We start from the raw sequence: 19,542 nt of genomic DNA, 5'->3' as shown, positions 1-19,542 counted from the left end.
ACAAATAGTGACTGCAATGGGCCATTCAGTAGTCGTGGATGGGCTACTGCTTCTTTTCATTCAAATAAAGTGATATAGCTATTATTCTTGTGCAATGAAAGTTTAACCCAGTATAGATACTCACTGGTATTTTTCAAATTCATTCAAAATGTATTTCAGATGTTTCATTTGTCACAAAGGGCCTCTGTGCATGGAGCCTGTCCTCCGGGACTCATGAAAGGTACCCTTGAAACTGACTCTACATGGATTTCCTTATTTTCAATGCAAATGAGTATCAATTTTCATGCTCTGACATTCATGGTCTAAGTAGGAATTTAGATTGTTACTGTTCTTATTCACACAATAATCTTTCAGAAAACAAATGTTGCAGCATTTTAAAATTGCAGTCAAATTTCAGAGGGAAGCATTTCATTTCTTACAGATGACATTCTCAATATTACTTGATGCATTGATTGATATCAGTCCACATGCCTCACCAATAAGCTGATGGGTACACTTCACAGATATTCCAGATTCATACAGTGCAATGTTTCACAACACATAACACCATGAAATCACTGTATGAATCCAAGAATTCCTACCTCTCTTGTGGTTTGCAACTTGAACAGAAGAAACTGTTGACAAAGCTAATTTGGGAGCAACTGGATAGGTTTAAGAGAATGAACAGCAAATTAGAAACAACAGCGAAAGGTTCAAACTACAATAACATTAACAACCAACTTGAGAAGTACCGCTAAGTGTTTGTTGTTTTGGGGAATTTATTTTTGCAGCAAAGCAAAGGAAGGCTTGTATTTGGCTAAAAATGGTTCCAAATCTTCAGTGGCAAAATTTAAATCCTTTATTTTGGAGAATTCATAGAGAGTTATACTACCAAAGAGAACTCTCATTTAAATTAAGAATTCAGTTAAGCAAGAATTGTTCTCAAAACAATGTGGATATTAGGATTTCTACCTTCTCTCTTTTAAAACAGTAGCTGTCTTGAGTTAATCAGCAATATCATTACCTAAATTCACCACGCCATTCTGTGTAATTGTAAGCGTGTTTTAATATAAGTCAGATAGATTATTTTGACGGAACTGATGAAATATCGCTGAGCTTAGTCACAATGCTCAATCATTCAGCAACACTGGGTCTTAGTCTCAGTCACTTTGAACTAGTGTACCGTCAATAATTGGGGTCTTGTTGGCACGTTTAGAATTTTGTGATATCACTTTGCTAATGGTATTCACTCCCTGAGTGTACCTGCCATTTCTTTTCCAATTATTCAAGATTTTTGCTGTGAAAATAGCAGTACCAAAATAGAACCTGATGTTCTTTGCAGATGTTGACAAGCTGAATTATGACTGCACAGAACTACTCTCTGCACCTTTTACTAAAAGTTCTAGTTCAAGCATTTTATTCAACTGTGCAGCTTTTTAAACAGATTCATTTGAGCTCATTATTCACATTCTGAAAGAGTGCAACTGGCATTACCTAAAGATATGTCTGGAAGCTTTTTGTCCTGTGACAATCAGAGAAAAACAGCAAAATAATTAAATGGATCTATTTCAGGTTTTGAACAATGAATAATCTTGTTCATCTCAAAACTCACTCTGAGAAATGTACAGTCTGAGATTCTGCCTTGCTTAAATTTGTTGAACTATAAAATTCAACGGGAAATGCAAAGTGACATTTCACTGAAGATGCTCTCATTGAATTTGCGGAAGACTAAAGCCACTAAACCTCCCTTGGATCCTTATAGAATTATACCAATAGTGGTGAGCTTGATCTGTATTTCTTCTTTCACATATGTATGCAGAAACTAGAGGAAATTCATTTGGAGCACATGATTAAGATAATTCTATTTGCTACTTATATATGTATCTAGGACAGTCTCGATTTCATCACGTTGATCAAGGACTGAAAATGCAGCCCTTCCAATTTGACTCCTCAACAAATTGCTAATATGTTTTGTTTTGCTTAGTAGTTATTTCCTGGTTCCTCCTTTTGCTCATTTCCTCCTCCATCTGTATTCATTAACGTGTAAAGGGAACATCCTGTATGTAACGAAGAAGGAAGGTGGAAGCCAAAGATACGCCCTAGCTTGCTTGCTTTTCTTTTTCTTTCTTCCTTTTTCTCTTTTTTCTTTCTAATTCTTTTTCTTTCTTTCCTTCATCTCTTGCTATTTTTTTAAAGAAAGAAGGAGACAGAATACAACTATATAGTTAGACTCTTATTTATATTTGACCACATGTGTGTACATACTGAGGATAGATGTTTATGTGAATTAACACTGCACTTCAGCTTATAAAATTCATTTCCAAGTTTTTACAATTCTGTTTATTTCTGTGCAATATCACTGCTGTTGGTCAGTTTCTTCTTCTCTTTTCTTTTTCATTTTGATATTAGAAATAGAAAATACTCATCTGCTCTATGGACATGTAGCAAGTGATTATTCTTGTTCTTATCGCAGATAGACATGAGTGTGCATTGATAAAGGAAAGAATTCCAAGACAGAAAAATTACTGTGATGGAGTGGATGAGGAGGAAGTGGCAATCTATATTTTTTGGAGTCTGTATAGAGTAACATAGAAAAAATATTGTTTCTGTGCCACAATACTGCCTCTATGTATTTTCCCAGCTCTTCAAAACTGAGGTACTGGTCAGTTTATTTAATAATAATAAGAAAAGATAGTGGGAGAACACTTATGTCAGTCACAAGGTTTGAAAAATTTGTTCATAGTTCAGACTGCCATGGCAGAGAGCTCTGAGGATCTGTTGGGATTGAACGATATTCAATGTAAATTTGGTGGAGGGCTTAAAGCTTTCACACCATGTAAAATGTTCCCTCCATTTTTTACTCAAATATTTATGGGATGCTCTTAGAAGAGTTCAATTATGACTCTTTCAAACATGGAATTCATGATAATGCTCCTATTTAGTGCCAAAAATGCCAAATGGGATTTCCTTTCAGACACATGGGGTTTTATATCAGTAGGAATTTTACATGCTCCTACCTTGTTTTGGATTAGAAACCTCAAGGGAAGAAATATTCGGCCATATCCTATTAAACTTGGGAGGATCTGCATGCATCAGGAAAAATCAGGGCATGTTATTTACAGCTATGTCATTTGGCTTAAACAGAAAATTATATGGACAGAGACACAAACCACACATCTGCTCTTTATCTTGGCTGTGATGCACTTAAACAAAACATGACTTTCACACTAAACAAGAGCAAGCAATTGATGATTCCCAAAACATTGAATGGACATTAAATATATAGCCCCTTTTCTAAAAAAAGCTACGAATTTGCTTTGATATAAGGTAAAGTATTTTTACAAAAATAACCAAATAGGTATTTTAGCACTCCAAACCATTATGTAAAGCTCGTTCCTGAAACTAGAAGATAACACTAAAGAAATAATTTCTCATTTGAGAATTCCATTCTCTTCAGTTTATATTTACAGATATGAACTGGTTGCATTCATCTCTCTTGAGAGAGTCTTTGGGGTATTTTTTAAGTGTGAGCCATTATCTCTAAAGCTAAGTGGATCTACTTCTTATTTTTATATACATAATTTCTCAGAGAAGAGGATTTACCAGTAGTTCTGACTTACAGAGCACAGTCCATGGTGATTCCAGTCATGTCTAAGGTTTGCATGTATATGTGTGTATGCTTTCATGGTGCTTTTATCTCAAAATAAGTGCCTAGTTATTGGTTCCCATGTAGAAATAATTGAAAGCATTGTGTAAAAACCGATAGTATCTTCTTCTTGGATCCAATAATATAAAAAGAAAACCTGACTACCAGTGGCAAGAGAACACCATCCTTAGGATTTGATGCCTTAAAACTATTTCGCTAAGGCACAGAGGCTGTCTTGCCATCCATTACATTCAGCTCTAAATGACATCTCCTGTGTCATGTTTACGGACCATCAAAAGAAACACAAGGACAGCTCTTACCTCCAACTCCTGTAGCATGTTCTTGTCAATGTTCCAATCTCTCACTGGTAGGTGGATGGGCACAAGTTTTAATTTTGCTAGTATAAATCCCATAGGCTTGTTTTCTATCTCCCTAATTAGACAAGTTCTCCTTGGAAATGGGGAAAGTCTTGCAGAAGGCTTCAGGGAGTATCCAGTTATTAAGAAATTGATAACAAGTGGTGAGGTTATTATAAACAGATGTTATTAAATTGCTTTCTCCATAAAGAGATAGCAGTAAACAATAATCTTGCATACATGAGACTTTCATTGTAACTTTAGCTGTTTCATATTTGTTACAAAAGCTGATCTAAAAGATCTGCTAGATATCCAAACCTTACTAGAACTGTAACTCTGCTTGGTTCTGCTCTTATACATATACATGAAGAGAAAGAAAATCTTAATATTAGTATGACTGATAAATAGATAGGGAGTCAACAGAAAAATTCTAATTGTTTCTTCTTGATCAGCCTTGGAAAAACAATAAATTTTAATTTTAAATGCATTCATATTGTTGCTAGAAATTGTTTCTTTGAAAAGATTTCAGCTTATTGTTATGATTTTATATGAACATTCATCGCTATACTAATAAAATCAAATTAGTATCATCTCAGTTTAGTGGAGCAGGTTCTTCTAACTTTTTCTAGGGGAAATACAGTTCGTAAGTGATAGTGACATTTGTTCAAGTATTTAGTGATGGATTTCCCTTGATAATGCAAATATAAACAAATGATTTATGAAATGTAAGATAATTCATTTTGCATCAGTGTAGAAATGAGTTCAGAAAAAGTTAACATAGTAATGAAATCTTGCTACTCTATATTCTAATGTATTAAGTATTATATATATATGTATTTTTAAAGATTTATTTATTTTTATTGGAAAGTCAGATATACAGAGAGGAGGAGAGACAGAGAGCAAGATCTTCCGTCCAAAGATTCATCCCCAAAGTGGCCGCAATGGCTGGAGCTGAGCCAATCCGGAGCCAGGAGCTGGATCCTCTTCTGGGTCTCCCACGTGGGTGCAGGGTCTCAAAGCTTTGGGCCATCCTTAACTGCTTTCCCAAGCCACAAGCAGGGAGCTGGATGGGAGGCAGGGCTACCAGGATTACAACCAGTGCGCATATGGGATCCCGACACGTTCAAGGTAAGGATTTTAGCCGTTAGGCCACTGTTCCTGGCCATTATGTATATATTTTTATAAAGTTCTTTTCTTAGTATTTTACGATTTTTCCTGAAAATGCTAAGGACATAAGTTGAGGATTACATATGTTTTAAAGATTAATGTTGGTCATTCAGATTATGGCTTCTATGGAATATTCAAGATATGAACTTCAGCTCCAATCTTTTCTCTATCTAGAATTAACTTTCCTTCCAGGCCATGTCTGCAAGAAATTTTCTTGGGCAGGGGAATCCGTTGTTTTGCCTGGAAATATAATTTTCAAATAATGTTCTTTATTTAGAATGCCTAACTTTCCTGAAAAATTTAACCGAGAATACCTGGCAGCCATCATATGGAGATCCTGATATAATCTATTCATTTCTCCAGAGGGACCGAACGGTGTGTGCTCCATGTGTCTCTAGATAGGAAGAATGCTGATTTGTGAAACTGGTTATTGAAATGTGTGGCTTTCAAACTCCTATGTCGCATTGCTGTCTGCCATATACATTTAATATTTGATCATCATACGATGTTTTAAACATGCTACCTTCTGTTCACTGAAAATAATCATTTTGTTTTAAAATAGATCAAATAAATAACCTACTTAAATTTGAGAGTTACTCTCACTACTTTTATTACTGTTAGAATGTAGGAAATATTCAAATATTCAAATATTACCAACAAATTATTTTCCAGAAATAAGTTTGGCACACCGGAGCCTATCCTAATAATATATTTGAGACAAATTGTCTCATTATAGGTTTATTCAATGAAAGTCTTTGCAGAAATCTGTGAGAATGCCTAGCCATTAGCAGAGTGGTTTAAGTAGGAATAAATTGCCTGTTGGGGGGTGGGGAAGATACTGATATTGTCCCTTGGAAGTGTTGGCTTTTTAAGGGAGGAATTCCTGGGTCAATATGAAGATAGTTTGTTACAGCACTAGAGGTCCTGGAGTCAGAGGATGTGGAGTCTAGACCCTTCTTTTAATCTTCAGCAAATTGTGCATATGCTATTGGGAGAAAGTGGGATGTTAAGAGCTATCTGTGCACAGGGAAAACTGTCTGTACACCTTGACTGTGAACCTTTGACTCGGCACAGTGAAATCCAAACTGGAAATTGAATAATTAGCAGGGAAAAGAGGGATCAGCATAGGCCTGTGTATAGCCGACTATCTAGGGATAATTCTTTATGCAAATCTCTTTTTCTTAAGATTTCTGGTCTCATTCATTTGGGAAAATAAGCCAAATTATCTTGATAACTGCCTCAGTTGATCTGTGTATGCATGGAATGTGGAGATCACAAACATGCCTTACAACTACCCCTTTTAGAAATACACTGCTGTATATGCTCATTAAATGTTGTTATTCTTTCGTTATTTGAGGTTATCAAATTATATATATGGAAATCCTTGAAAGCACCTACTTAGAAGAAATTTAGTTAAGACACAGCGCACATAAATAGACCTTAGTCTGGGTTGGAACCTTAATTCTGCTGCTTGGATAGGTTCCATAATTCCTTCATGCCTATCCTTTCTCATGTGTAAAATGCTGGTAATGACATGACTTGCTTCTTGTCAGGATTGAGTAGATTAATGCTTGCTTGGCCTTGGAGTGAGTACTCAATAAATGTTAGCTCTTACTCTATTTGTGGTTATAGTTGTAATAAAAACCAGATTACTGTAGTATAAACACTTCTGACTGACTTGAAATAGGGAAGATAATGAGATCCCCGTATTTCTTTGCAATCTTAATTGTTCCCAAGGCAGGTGATTTTGATATGCAAAAACATTCACTTCAGATCTGTTTAACTTTGGGGAATAAGTCAGTTCTCTGGGAGATATCAATTAATTTTATTGTTCAGAATGCAATAAAATTATTTTAAATATTGTGGGAGACATTTATTCTTAATCTTTAAAAGCATAAAAATGTTAATTTCTGAATTTTGACTTAGAAGCACATCAGCATAGACTACTAATGTGACACAGTTTCTCTAAATTTTGTTATTGTTGTCAAGAACTCAGAAAAAATATTATGTAGCAATTTACTTGAAATTATTTTCATGAGTCAGAAAAACTGAGATTCCTGTTATAGAAATGAATCCCTGGGAAGAAAAAAAAAACTTTCTCTTTTATGTCCCAAGGAAAAGCCTCTGCACTGTAAATTGGAGAGAATCGTGTTAGAATTGCTAAACCCAGCCAGCTAGTGCTAACACCATAGTGAATCAAGCTGAAAAGCAAGCTTTGAAGCAGAAAGAAAAAAAAAAGTTACATCAAAAAAAGCTATGCAGGTAGGATTACTTTACAATATTAAGTTGTCTTCTGTCACACAGCCGTTCACTAAGCATGGTGGGCAGCTTTAATGATAGAGGAAAATTAGATCATGATTTCCTAACAAAGAGCAAGTTCACAGTTCTTAGTAGACCACTCCCTAAATGCTTTAGTCGTTTAAATGTGGGAGGGTGAATTGTAATGGCATGGTAGAATGTGTAGACTCCTTGCTTGGAATGTGGACGCTGAGCTTAAACTTGTTCGTTCCTATTTGGATGCTTTACACAATTCAAGTAGGCCTTGTCATCTTCTTGTCAAATGATAAAGTTGGATGACCTCCTCTTTAAGTACCCTAGCGACGTCAGTATCTGTGTAATTTTTCGGTGCTAAAACACAGCATCTTGTGGGAAAAGGAGCGCCATCGTGACACTGAGAAAGCAGTCCTGAGACGAGGAGAGGGAGTCCTCATCACACCTCGTTCCAGGGCATGAGAGGAGGCTGGCAGGTGGAGCTAAAATCTCAGTCACTGCTGCGCTCTATGAGGGAATGTGGAAAAGACATCTGCAAGAAACTCAAAACTTTCCAGGAGAAACCTCTAGGGCCTTGGAGGTAGTCTTACCAACTCCACAGTTTGCTGCCTACTCTCAGAAACATGTCAGTCTGAGGGCAAAACACTTAATATTATAGTGGTAGGTCTCTTTGCAATGGAGACAGTTTTATACACAACTACATCAATAAAGAAAACAGCTTAGTTTACTGTCATGGAATATGTATAAACATCTCTCATCACTTGCCAAGTTAATTTCCTTAATCTTTTCTTATTTTATGGTGTGACATCTAAACACTTCTCCTCTGCTATGGTAGATTGAGGATGTTTGGTGGAAGGGCATATCTTGATGGGAGGGGAAGAGTCAGTCTCCCATTCCCTAAGACACTATGCTTTTAAGTTCTGATAATAACACAGTAAGGTACAGGAAAATGAACTTCTGTTTTCTCTAGGACTGTATTAGAATGCTGTAGCTACTTGTACAAAACAAGCCATTCTAGAGAATGGATAGATCTTTCAGAATGCTATGGGGTAGGAGTCAGTAAGTCTAAGATTTTTCTTTTCCAATCTCTTCTACTTGGTAAAATGTTAATGAGCATGGCCTTTGGAGTTAGATAGGCATTCCTGGCTGTGTTACATTGAATATGTGATTTGGTCATTCTGGGCTTTAGAGTCTGTATTTGTAAAATGGATTCCAGTAGCTAAAAGGAGTCATAGCCTTACAATTCAAGCTAAAAACTCAAAATTTCCCAGGAAATAGAGTGTTTAGTGGGGTAGTCCTCCATTGAGGATAACTTCAATGATACAATTTGAAGTGACTGTTAGTGTGTGGAAATTCACAAGTAACATGTTCAGAATCTCATTGGTGATCTTTTGGGAGATCTTGGCAAATCTCTGTTTAAGTTAAGAATTTCATGACTCCACAGAGATAATTAGCAAAGGCAGAGATATGAGCTCACACTTAAAAAGTGGCTTGGCTTTCTAAATTCACCTGGGATGAGGTTAATACAAGGAAATGTCTGTTATCTCAGGGTGGGCTACTGTTAAGAAACATTAGTAACATTTAGAATATTTGGTTTGCTTTAGTATTAAAGAGGAAGCTATGTGCTAATGTTCATTCAATTTTAGGGTAGCCACAAAGGTGTTTAATGAATGTGAAATGCTAGTTACACAAATATGAAATGAATCTGTGATGAGAATACTGGGTACGTGATAAGACAGTTCCAGAGGCACATCACCTGGGATATTAGCTAACTTTCTAGAACATCAGCAAACAGTTCAAAATTAATGTAGCACACCATGCAATTTGCCATATTGTTATAATAGCCTGATATTTATTTCTTTGTTATATAAAACCTAATTAGTTAAAGGGCAATTCAAATGAAACTTTTATTGGGAGATTTAGAAGTATTAAGGCAAAGGAAAAAGAGAAACAAACATATACTGTGACTCTCTGGATAGCATGAACATGATTATTAATAACCCCGGGATGGGAAAGAGATTAACCTTGTTATTTTCCTCACAATCCAGCTTTATATGATAAATCAGTACAGCACAAAAATATTTGGATGCTGCATGGAAAACAAATTATACAAGGTCTCCAACTGGCATCAAATATTTTCTAGTATGAAAACATCTCTGGGCTTACTCAACAGGCTGATGGATCCCTGCAGGTAGTGCTTCCCTGTTCAACAGTCATGCCAATTAAATAAAATTAGGGATAAATTTCTCAATTCTGTGATGAATCCAATGTGAATTTTATGAGTAAACATGAAATGTAATATTGCCCTTAAGGGAACTGTCATTTCAAGTTCAATAATTTGGAATGGTGGAGGGACTGCCAACTCCTTCAACATTGTTCTATGGTTTATATGCCATCCCTTTACTTATTTGAAAATAATTTAAGAAAATAACCTATAATTGGGTTCAGAACATGCTTTAATTTGCTGATATGAAATATTGCTATGAGAAATTTTAAATGATTTTTTAGATGGGATCCTTCATTTCATGGATTGTCTAACTGTATTCTCGACTTTTTTCACCTGCTTTTATAAGAAGTGGTAATTAGTCACTGAAGGCTGTTTGCCGTTGGGCCAAATCTTCCTGTTCTAATTATGGTCTTTATAATACATTGTTTAATCTAATTAGTAAAATAATTCATTCTGTAGGACTAAGGACTGGGTAATATATGTTAGGAAGTAATGATTAGTTTATCACTTTGACAAAAACACCCACAACAAAGCCAACAATAACTTTGGACCACCAGCTTTAGCAAATGTTCACTTGGATAAAATTGTGAATGGCTACTTTTAAATGAGGAATACATTTCATTTTAAAAAGGAAACTTGAATGAATTACTACCACACCAGAGTAAAAACAAGGATCATAAGGCTCAACTGGCTGTAGATCTATTTTGGGATTCATTAATTGCTGACAATATCACCAGTTTATATTTGTCCAGCCATGCCAAAACCACATTAAAACGACCGTATTTTAAATCAAGTATCCTTGGAATGATTGAGAACCTGTTTCCTAATAGACAACAGCAGGTACAAATGACCTTAATGGGACTTTGCTTCAGAATGTTTGTAGCAGATGAACGGAAAGGATGACCACTCTGTCCATGCTTTTGAACCTTAATATAGACATTGACAACTTGAGATCCATATTCGAATCTATTAGAGGTTCCAGAACCTTTAGCCATTTTGCATACAGTATATGCATGTGAACGTATTGTTACATACATCAATAATTCACATCAATAATATACATCATTTATTTTCCTTGAGAAATGCTTTGATGATCAGAGTGGGTCTCATGAATGTTACTTCTGTCATCATGGTAGCTTCCTGTACAGCTGGTGCAATTATATTCATTGATTCCTTCTTTGGGGTTAAGAGGAAAGCTCTGTCAAACACCCAGCCATAAATATGCAAGCAGTTCCCTCTTCTCTGGTTGGCACACTGCAAATCCCCTTCCCATGTTCTGTGGTACAGATGAATCATCTGTGTGTGAACTCTTGCCCTTGGGAGAGGAAAGGAACCCACCAGTACACTCAATAAGTGTCTCATCATCCCACAAAGAAGGAACTTGTGAATGTAAAGCAGCCCAGAAGATCATATTTGATGGTCTTATCATAAATCTCTTTACCTTAAAAGCCAGGCAACAGGCAAGCTAGTCATGTGTGATATTGGGTGACCCCTGGAAGCTCCTACATCCTGTTTGCTGGAAATTTGAGAAAACAGCCATTGCATTCCAAGCAAAACAGCCAGAGGCAAGTTGAGGCAGAGTATAAACTATCACTTTAAACTGGAGGGCTTCTGCCAGGCATTAGGAGTTAAATTTTCAAGATCCCTGATCATAAAGGGTAACACATTTTTCAAAGGCACAACAAAGCATCCTTTCATGTCACCACTGATTTAAAAAAGTAAAATAAAACAAAATAAAACTGGAATTTCCCGATTCTGTGTGTAAAAGGTCAACATCTGCTGATGCTCAGAGATGGGGAATGTGGCGGAAGCGGCCGAATGAAATGTGGAGTGAGCAGTACATTAAGAGGGTTCATGCAACACACAACACTCTGAACAGAAACACATCCCAACGCCAAAGAACTACTTTTCCATCCATCCATTTCTGAAATTTTTGACAGGCTAAATCATGTAGTCTGTCTTGGTTTACTTCCTTCTAGTTCCTTTTTGCTCTGTGGGACTTGTGTAAAGACAATTGTCAAAGCCTGAAAGGAGCAGGTTGTGGGGTATTCACACACTTAAGGCCACCGCCAAGGCAAATGCTCAAGTAGAAAAACTAGACTATCTGAACTGCAGGTTTGTATTTGTAAGTTTGTAGAACTGATGCCTCTCCGGTTATATTACAGAGAATGTAGCAGCAAAAGGTTGGCATCTAAATGGATGTGAACACTGCTTCTGAGTGCAAAGCAGATGATTTTCATGGCATTTAACACATCTAGTGCTTAGCAAACTGGCGGCTGTCTCTATTCACAATCTTAAATAAACAGCTGACGTATATTTTGGAATACCTGACTGTGCATATATAAAAGTCAAAATGTTTCATCCGACATATCAGAGTGTTGCCTGTTACATGGTGTTCGGTATTGCCATTCTCCAACTGTTGCTATTTACACTGCAATCACCCAGCTTGGCATAGCACCTATAATGCTAGACTGTGAGGGGTGGCACTGCAATAAAAATTCTCTTGTCTTAGAGTGCATAATTGTACTTCTACAATGCTTTACGTTGTTTCAGTTATTCAAAAGTTATTGCAAGGTTTTACGCATCAGGCATAAATGACCAATATGTGAAAAATAGGTAAAATTCTGCTCAAAAAAGTGATTAGGCAATTTCTTAATGGGCACTTCAGGACGACTGGTATCGGTAGGCCGAATCTAGAGTTGGAGAGGAGCTATAGTTTGTTTCATGACAGATAGGAGAATGTTTTTTGCAGTAATATTGGAAAAGTGGTAGACAGAGGGTATAAAAGGGATGTAGCTTTAATTACTTGGATTTCTAATGAAAGATTTTTTTGTAGAAATTCTGACTTAAATTTTGCATGTGTTTTTATATCTTTTCTCTATCACACTTAAACCTAACTGGTCATGAAGACATGGGTCACTGTATTTCAGGAGAGAAAAAGGGACATACTGACGATGTTTATCCTCCATTCTTCCAAAGAGCCTCATGATCACAACCTGCTTCTTTCAAGCCTTCCCCAGATCTAGAGTTGAATGCATTAGCAGGTCTCCCTCCCCCTGGTTTCATGGCCTTTACCTTTGATGCTCATGAATATGTAGAAGACACTCATTGGGATTCATTTTCTGCTTTTCTAAATTATATTAGAAATCCACATCTAGTCTTAGAGAGAGCTCAAGTTCTTTGTTGCTTACGAAGTATGGATGAATAGACTATTCAATGTTTTTAGTAAATGAGGTATTCTCACCTAAATTATTGCACCTCTGTTTAGGTGGTCTTTATTGACCAAAAGTAGGCAGGAAAGCTGTGGTACCATGTCCACAGAAGAGTTAACACAAAAATAACTTTTATCTATGCACTTACCATTTCTGTAAAGGAAAACAACATACAAGTGCAATTCACAAAGAAAACACTCTATTACATCAGAAATGGACTCTGGGAAAATAGATCTGAGGAGATGAACAACAAAGCAACCTTAGCCTAGACTTGGTTTGGTGATTTTTTTTTTTTTACTTACTACCAATACTGGAAATACTGGGGATACCTGTAGAAAAAAAGAACAATAAAAAAGCAGTTAGCTGTGAATTACACAAGTCTAATTTAGTACAAAGCTTACAGCAACTACATATGTGAAAACATTGAAGTCATCAAGAAATTAGCACACCAAAAATTTAAATAAATATGTCCAGCCATTGAAATCATTTTGGTTTTATTCTGGAACTCTGAAGCTCCTCAGAGTTGGGAAGTTAATGCTCAAACAGCTGGTATCAGGAACTCTTGTGACAGGCCCATACATTTCGTGGTTACATATAAGGTTAATGAACATTTGTATATGGTTCAAAACAAACACTGAACTATGTTTATGTTCTGAGCACAGAGTACCAAATGCACACTAAATGGATCTACACAAATATAACCACATATGCAATAGATCTTTGAAAGTGTGTTATGGGATGTGGATGCTACTTGCTGAAAGTCAGTTGGCACTTTATTTGATTAATTTCACATAGCCATCATTTTCATTCCTCTTTTACCTATCAAATACTTGGATTAAACTCTATAATAGAAACTTAATTGAGCAGAATAATTCAGGAATACATTAGGCTATTCATATTGATCATGGGCTTCATTGATTTTTCAGCTTTCATTTTAATTCACAAATGGTGCTAAGGTAGTAGAACCATTTCAGAGTGTGGCTGGACTTGGTAAAATGCAGGTATGATTTTAGTCTCTATCCAGACTAAAACTCTCAGGATATAACATGATGCTGTGGCCAAGAGCGGAGGCACGGGAGCCTGACTGATTTTGAAAGTTATCTCTGAATCCTAAATTTTTTCTGTGAGCTTGTGACAAGTTGGTTCTTTTCTTGGTGGCAATCGCTCAGTGCTCTACTTCTCGGAGTTGCTGCAAGGACAAAATAAATTGAAAAATGTAAGCACTTGGAGCATTGTATGAAAGGGACTGGGTGCCATAGCCATCTTTGCTTGATGGCTATTATTGTTACTATTGTTATTATTTTAGCTGGTTCATCAAGCATTTCCAGTAAATATAAAATGCTAATTAAAAATCAAAGATTTTTATCTGTGCCACTAAGTTCAAGAAGTGTAAGACGAGACTAAGGCAGTGAAATTTGTGCTTCTTTACTAACTAGTTTGGTGATTTTAGGTAACTTCTCAACTCATTTCATTATTTGAACGGGTGCTAAAAATATCCACTGAATTAAGGCTGCTCTGAGGATTGAATGAGATAATCCATAAAAATGTCTGACACATGGTAGCTAGTCAATAAATGGTAGCTGTTAATGAGTTGTTCAGGCTTGTTTTCTACATCATTGGAGTGCACTAACAGGTGCTAACTGTAAGAGTCATTAAACCTTGTATTTTAGTCTCCATATTTGAACAACTGCCCGTTGCTTATATTAACCAATCATTATTACTTATTCAGTGATTTTTAGCTTTGTACTTTTTAAATTGAAAAATTATTTTCATAATCTACAAAGGGAAAAGGAAGGTGAGGAACTAAAGATCAATATAATTTTTGTAAATATTCCATGGGATGCCAATTAGATACATTTAAAAATCTTTGCTTTTGAGTGTTCAGAGTTTATAGTGATAACAGTCAATTATCATCACAGATCAACCAAAGCTGGAAGATTTTGGTTTTTATTGAAGTTATTTCCATATTTTTACCTTATTCTATGAGCTGAATTTCAAGCTGAATGCAATTTGTGCAAAGGACTACTGAATATCTGATTTAATTTTTTTAGCCACAGCAAGGCAGAGAATTGGTACTGAATTTTTATTTTTTCTTTCCTTTGCAAATTCCCTGTTGAGTAGGGTATGATGACAATACCATAATTTTAGTATCAATTGCAGGAGCTCCAATTTCCCCATGATTGAAAACCCCACTCCTGTGCAAGGAACTACTTGCCTGTTGTAATCCATCAAAGTGAATGTAAGTTAGTGAAAAGAGACTTTTCACATGTTTGGACATTTATTTGGAATAAAGGAAACATGTATAATGCCAGGGCTTTGGCCAGACACAGTGGAGGGCAACCAGCAAGACTGTATGATGCAGTACTTGCTGCAGCTGAATACTTGAGGAAAATGCAGAAATGTTTCTATTTCTGTGGGGATACAGTACAGGAAAGAAGTGTTCATTCCAATTACACAAACCTCGCCAAAGCCTTGATGAGACTTGTTTTCTGTAGGATGGTTTGCTTAACACTGGATGCTTAAAGTTCAAGTTCTTCCTCATCTTGTGGCTCATACCCTTTTTGACGGGGCTGCCAGATGAGTTACTTTCTGTTCTGCAATTGCAAAATGTAAATTGCTTGCTAAAGATTTTTAAATTTCTCATTTAAGATTTTTGAAACTGAAAATTTTTGAATACCTATGAATGTTCATTAATTTTTTAACGCCCTTTATTTCCTAATTATTCTTATGTTAATATTCAAATACTTGTTTTAGGTTCTTTTCAGACAGCTTAAGAAATCCATTACACCACAAAGAAGCCATAAGAAATGACTCAAACACTCAAAGAAACAAGACAGGAAGGTCTAGAAACGAATCGCAATGATTCATTTCATGAAGAGTGAGGTGTCTTTGGTGTCCGTGGGGAATGAATCCATCAGTGTTGTTCTGTCCTATCACACTGACTGTGCCCATATGCCATAGGAACTGGGGTCGCAGTGTACTCAGGGAGACAGCCTAGGCAAAGGCTGTTCAATTTTTCTTCATATTTCCTATGAAGTGACAACTGTTGGAGTATTTTACCTTGAACTCTGAGTCAGATATTCTTCCTTTCCCACATTTCTGATGTTAACTGCGTTTATCCCACAATGCTTGACACAGGCCTCTCTGATGGACTTATCAAGTAGGCTTTATAATTGTTTGCACGCTTTCCTAAGGGCTCAAGGGAATACACTCCCTAATCTTCTTTTCTGTATCTTTAGAGTCTGCCTGGAACAATGCCAAATACAGAAAACTTGCTTAAATGAGTATTTGAACAAAAATGTATTACTGCTTTCCATGAAGATATGTATTGTGAGAATATCATTTGGGGCATGGTATGGTTTTACCCTTATAAAACGTTTCACTGAAATTGCTTATCAGAGTTCTAGATTAGTGAATGTTTTAGCTGTCTTAAAATACTTCCTCTGTCCTGAGAGAAAAAGTGATACACTATAAAGATCTCCCTCACTGCTTTCCTTTCTGGAAACTCAAGGTTCAGAGCTCAACTTGAAAATCAGCTGGGGAAACTGTGTATTTAGGATTTGGCTATACTTTCTGGTTTTATATATATATATATATATATATATATATATATATATATCTTTTAAAATAATTATTCATTTATTTTTTCTTATTTATTTGAAATGCAGAGTGACAGAGAAGTGAGCAATAAGCATAAGAAGAAAGAAGAGGAGGAGAAGGAAAAAAAAAAGAAGAGAGGAAGATGAAAAAGAAGAAGAAGAAGAAAGGGAGACACAGAGAGATCCAAAGACCTTTCTCCATTTCCTAGACAGCTGCGATGGCCGGGCTGACGCCAAGTCTTGGGGTATCTTCTGCTGTTTCCCAGGTGTACCAGAAGGAAACCAGATCAGAAGTTGAACAGCTGAGACTTGAACTGGCACTCTGATATGAGGATGCTGGCATTACAAGAAGTGGCTTAACCCACTATACCACAATGCTGATATCCACAGATCTTTATTTTAGACTTCTATTTAATTTTCTTATCTGCATTTGCTTTTTTTCCCCAAGCTACCTAAAGGTAAGTAAAGATATTTTTAGGGGTTAATATGTATATATATATATATATATATACACACATATATATATACACACACACACAAATATAAAAACACATGTAAAGAGCCACATTTTGGAAAAAAATGTAAATATAAAAGTAGGTATGAAACTGGAAGTTTTGTTTAATTCAGAATGAGTCCAGTGAGGTGCCCGGAAATGTAAGCTTCATTGGTTCACTTTGCCCTTGGAACAACTTCAAAATCACTTGGGCAAGATAAGTAGATAGGAGTTCTTTTTTGAAATAAGAAGAAAATAAGAGAAGATAATAGATAAGCTAATTCACAAAAGTGATGTAAAATTGAGCACTGAAAAGGATTTTAAAAGTCATTTTATCCTGTTCTTCCACTTCACAGAGGAGACATAAAGCGATGTGAGTGCCTTGTCCAAGCTGACCCTTTTCGACTCAGGACTAGAGCATGTAATTTCTAGTCCCTGACTATCTACTAAACTCACACTGATGAAATGATGCATAGTGTGCAGAAGTTGACCAAAAGTTTCTGTGGTACATATGTGACTTTAGTGCTAATGCTTCTTCTGGGACAGAAATGTCACTGAAATGTGAAAAATATGCCATATTGTATGAGCCACAGGGCATTATACTACCATCATGTACCAGAATAAGATGCTTGTTGTGCGGGTCTTTGCACTTGGTGTCTCTTTCAGCAGCCTTTCCCATTGTAACATTAATTTCAATGTTTGCTTTAAAGGAGTTTTGTTGCTATTAGGGGTAACAGAACCTATTAGATTACATAATGATATGATATTTTCTATTTTCTAAAGTTTTTAGTACACCCCTATTCCAAAGTAAATCGTAAAAGAGTACACGGTTAAGCGAGTCAAAATGATGGAGATCTCAAAAATGAATAGCCTGGTCATCAGAAGCAGATTAATGCAGTGCTCAAAGCCATAATTCCTTTGGAGAATCAATGGAAGGTTCAACAGCTTTTCATCAAGAAGGAAGCAGAAGGGATAGGATTCAGGATGCTTCAGACAGAGAGGTAAAATTACAATTGTTGTGATCAATGACTTGAAAAAAACCCATCAGGTAGGTGATGGGATCTTCTTACACAGCTAGACTGAAACCATTGGGAGCTGTAAACTCCAAAAATGCCAATTGAAGATGAGAGAGGTGATGGGTAAGAAAACATGCATCAGACGTATTTGTATTCTGAAGGAATTATTTCCAAAGTCTCTCGTCTCTGGTTGCTGGCCCAAACTGCTGTTGATAGGAGATATGATGAGTTGTTTCTCAGGAACTTGAAAGTGAGGGAAATAAGAGTATTTTCGCTGATGAATGTTGTGAAATTCTCATATAAATAATCCAAATAGAGATGACATTAACCTTAACCCAATTTACTGTATCAGCAAATCTAAAGAGGAGAGAAACAAGCTTGTCAAAAGGTGGAAGCCTGGAAAAAGGAGCATCCAGATGCAAACGGGAGCAGTATTGTCCTAATGCTGTCAGAGTAAATGATAGACTTTCAGTGGCCTGTTGGCATTGACAATGGGGTAGGATAAATAGGTCGGGATCATTTGCATTTCATGACCCCATGCACACCAAGCAATCTGCAGATTATCCTCTGCCTGTGCACACAGACTGCATTACAGAAGAGAAACTACAGCACTCACAAGGACTTGGACATTCCAAACGCAGTAACAATTATTTCATATTATGAATAGATGGAAAGGCATTTGACCACAATTTATCTCCCCATAAACCTGCTGACTCCTATGGGAACTTCGCGCATCATGATCTAGGTCTGAGGAACAGTACAATGATACCAACTAACTTCATTTTCTGCTCACTATGTACCTTTCCCTGTCTCAATACTCTATGCATAGTAATCCCCTTACATTTGCAACAAGTTGATGAAGGCAGTACACATGCTGATTTCACACAGGAAGCAAACTCAAGTATGTACACCTCAAGTAATCTGCCAAGGATTCTGTCAGCTGGGTTTGAAACTGAGGCTTGCACCTAGAAGTCATGTTCCATTTTTGAGTCCCTATCCATTACTCTATGCTGTGTCTCCAAGTACTACAGCTCCCAATTTCTTACTTTCAGCTCTCAATTAAAAAAAAAAAAAACAGGAAAATAGAAATTTTGTTCTCTATTAAAATATACCAGTAACACAACCTAATAATGTCTGGATTTATTTGATGAAAATAAAAAATTAATTGATACCTTCATACTGAGATCAGTATGAAGGTATCAATTAATTCCTGTTTTATCCTTCTTTGTGAAAGTAGTAAGTTTGTTGCAGTAATATAAAAACGTTTACATGGTACTGATATTCTGCTTTGGGTTTCTGTTACCTTTTTATATGCACTGTATTACAATTCTAAAATCCTAAAACTGTGCAATTCCAAATTAGTTCTGGTTCCACGTGAACAAATAACTCGATATTCTAGTTTTACCTATTGATTGTACAAGCTGGGTGTATACATGTAAGTTCTTAAGAGGAAGAGCTTCTTCTTAACTAATTTAGGTTTCTGAGTTTGGGAGGATGATGGTCAGAATCTGGTAATGAGCAAGTCATCCAAGTAGTGACTGTCACTTGGAGATGCCTGTGAAAACCAGCTAGCTAT

At 36.2% G+C, this 19,542-nt stretch overlaps 1 protein-coding gene across 1 annotated transcript in view; it reads right to left on the bottom strand.

Moving 5' to 3' along the window:
• The window catches only part of NTNG1 (netrin G1), a 360,887-nt gene that overhangs the window by 52,537 nt on the left and 288,808 nt on the right, over window positions 1–19,542 (bottom strand). Inside the window, exon 5 of the mRNA XM_004581993.2 lies at window positions 13,161–13,187. Within this exon, the coding sequence (XP_004582050.2) occupies window positions 13,161–13,187 (27 nt within the window). The remainder of the gene's footprint in view (window positions 1–13,160; window positions 13,188–19,542) is intronic.

The sequence above is a fragment of the Ochotona princeps genome, chromosome 2 (genome assembly GCF_030435755.1).
Source record: "Ochotona princeps isolate mOchPri1 chromosome 2, mOchPri1.hap1, whole genome shotgun sequence".
NCBI lineage: Eukaryota > Metazoa > Chordata > Mammalia > Lagomorpha > Ochotonidae > Ochotona > Ochotona princeps.
Note: the sequence above shows the minus strand (reverse complement) of the source record. Positions and strands in the feature narration are given on the sequence as shown.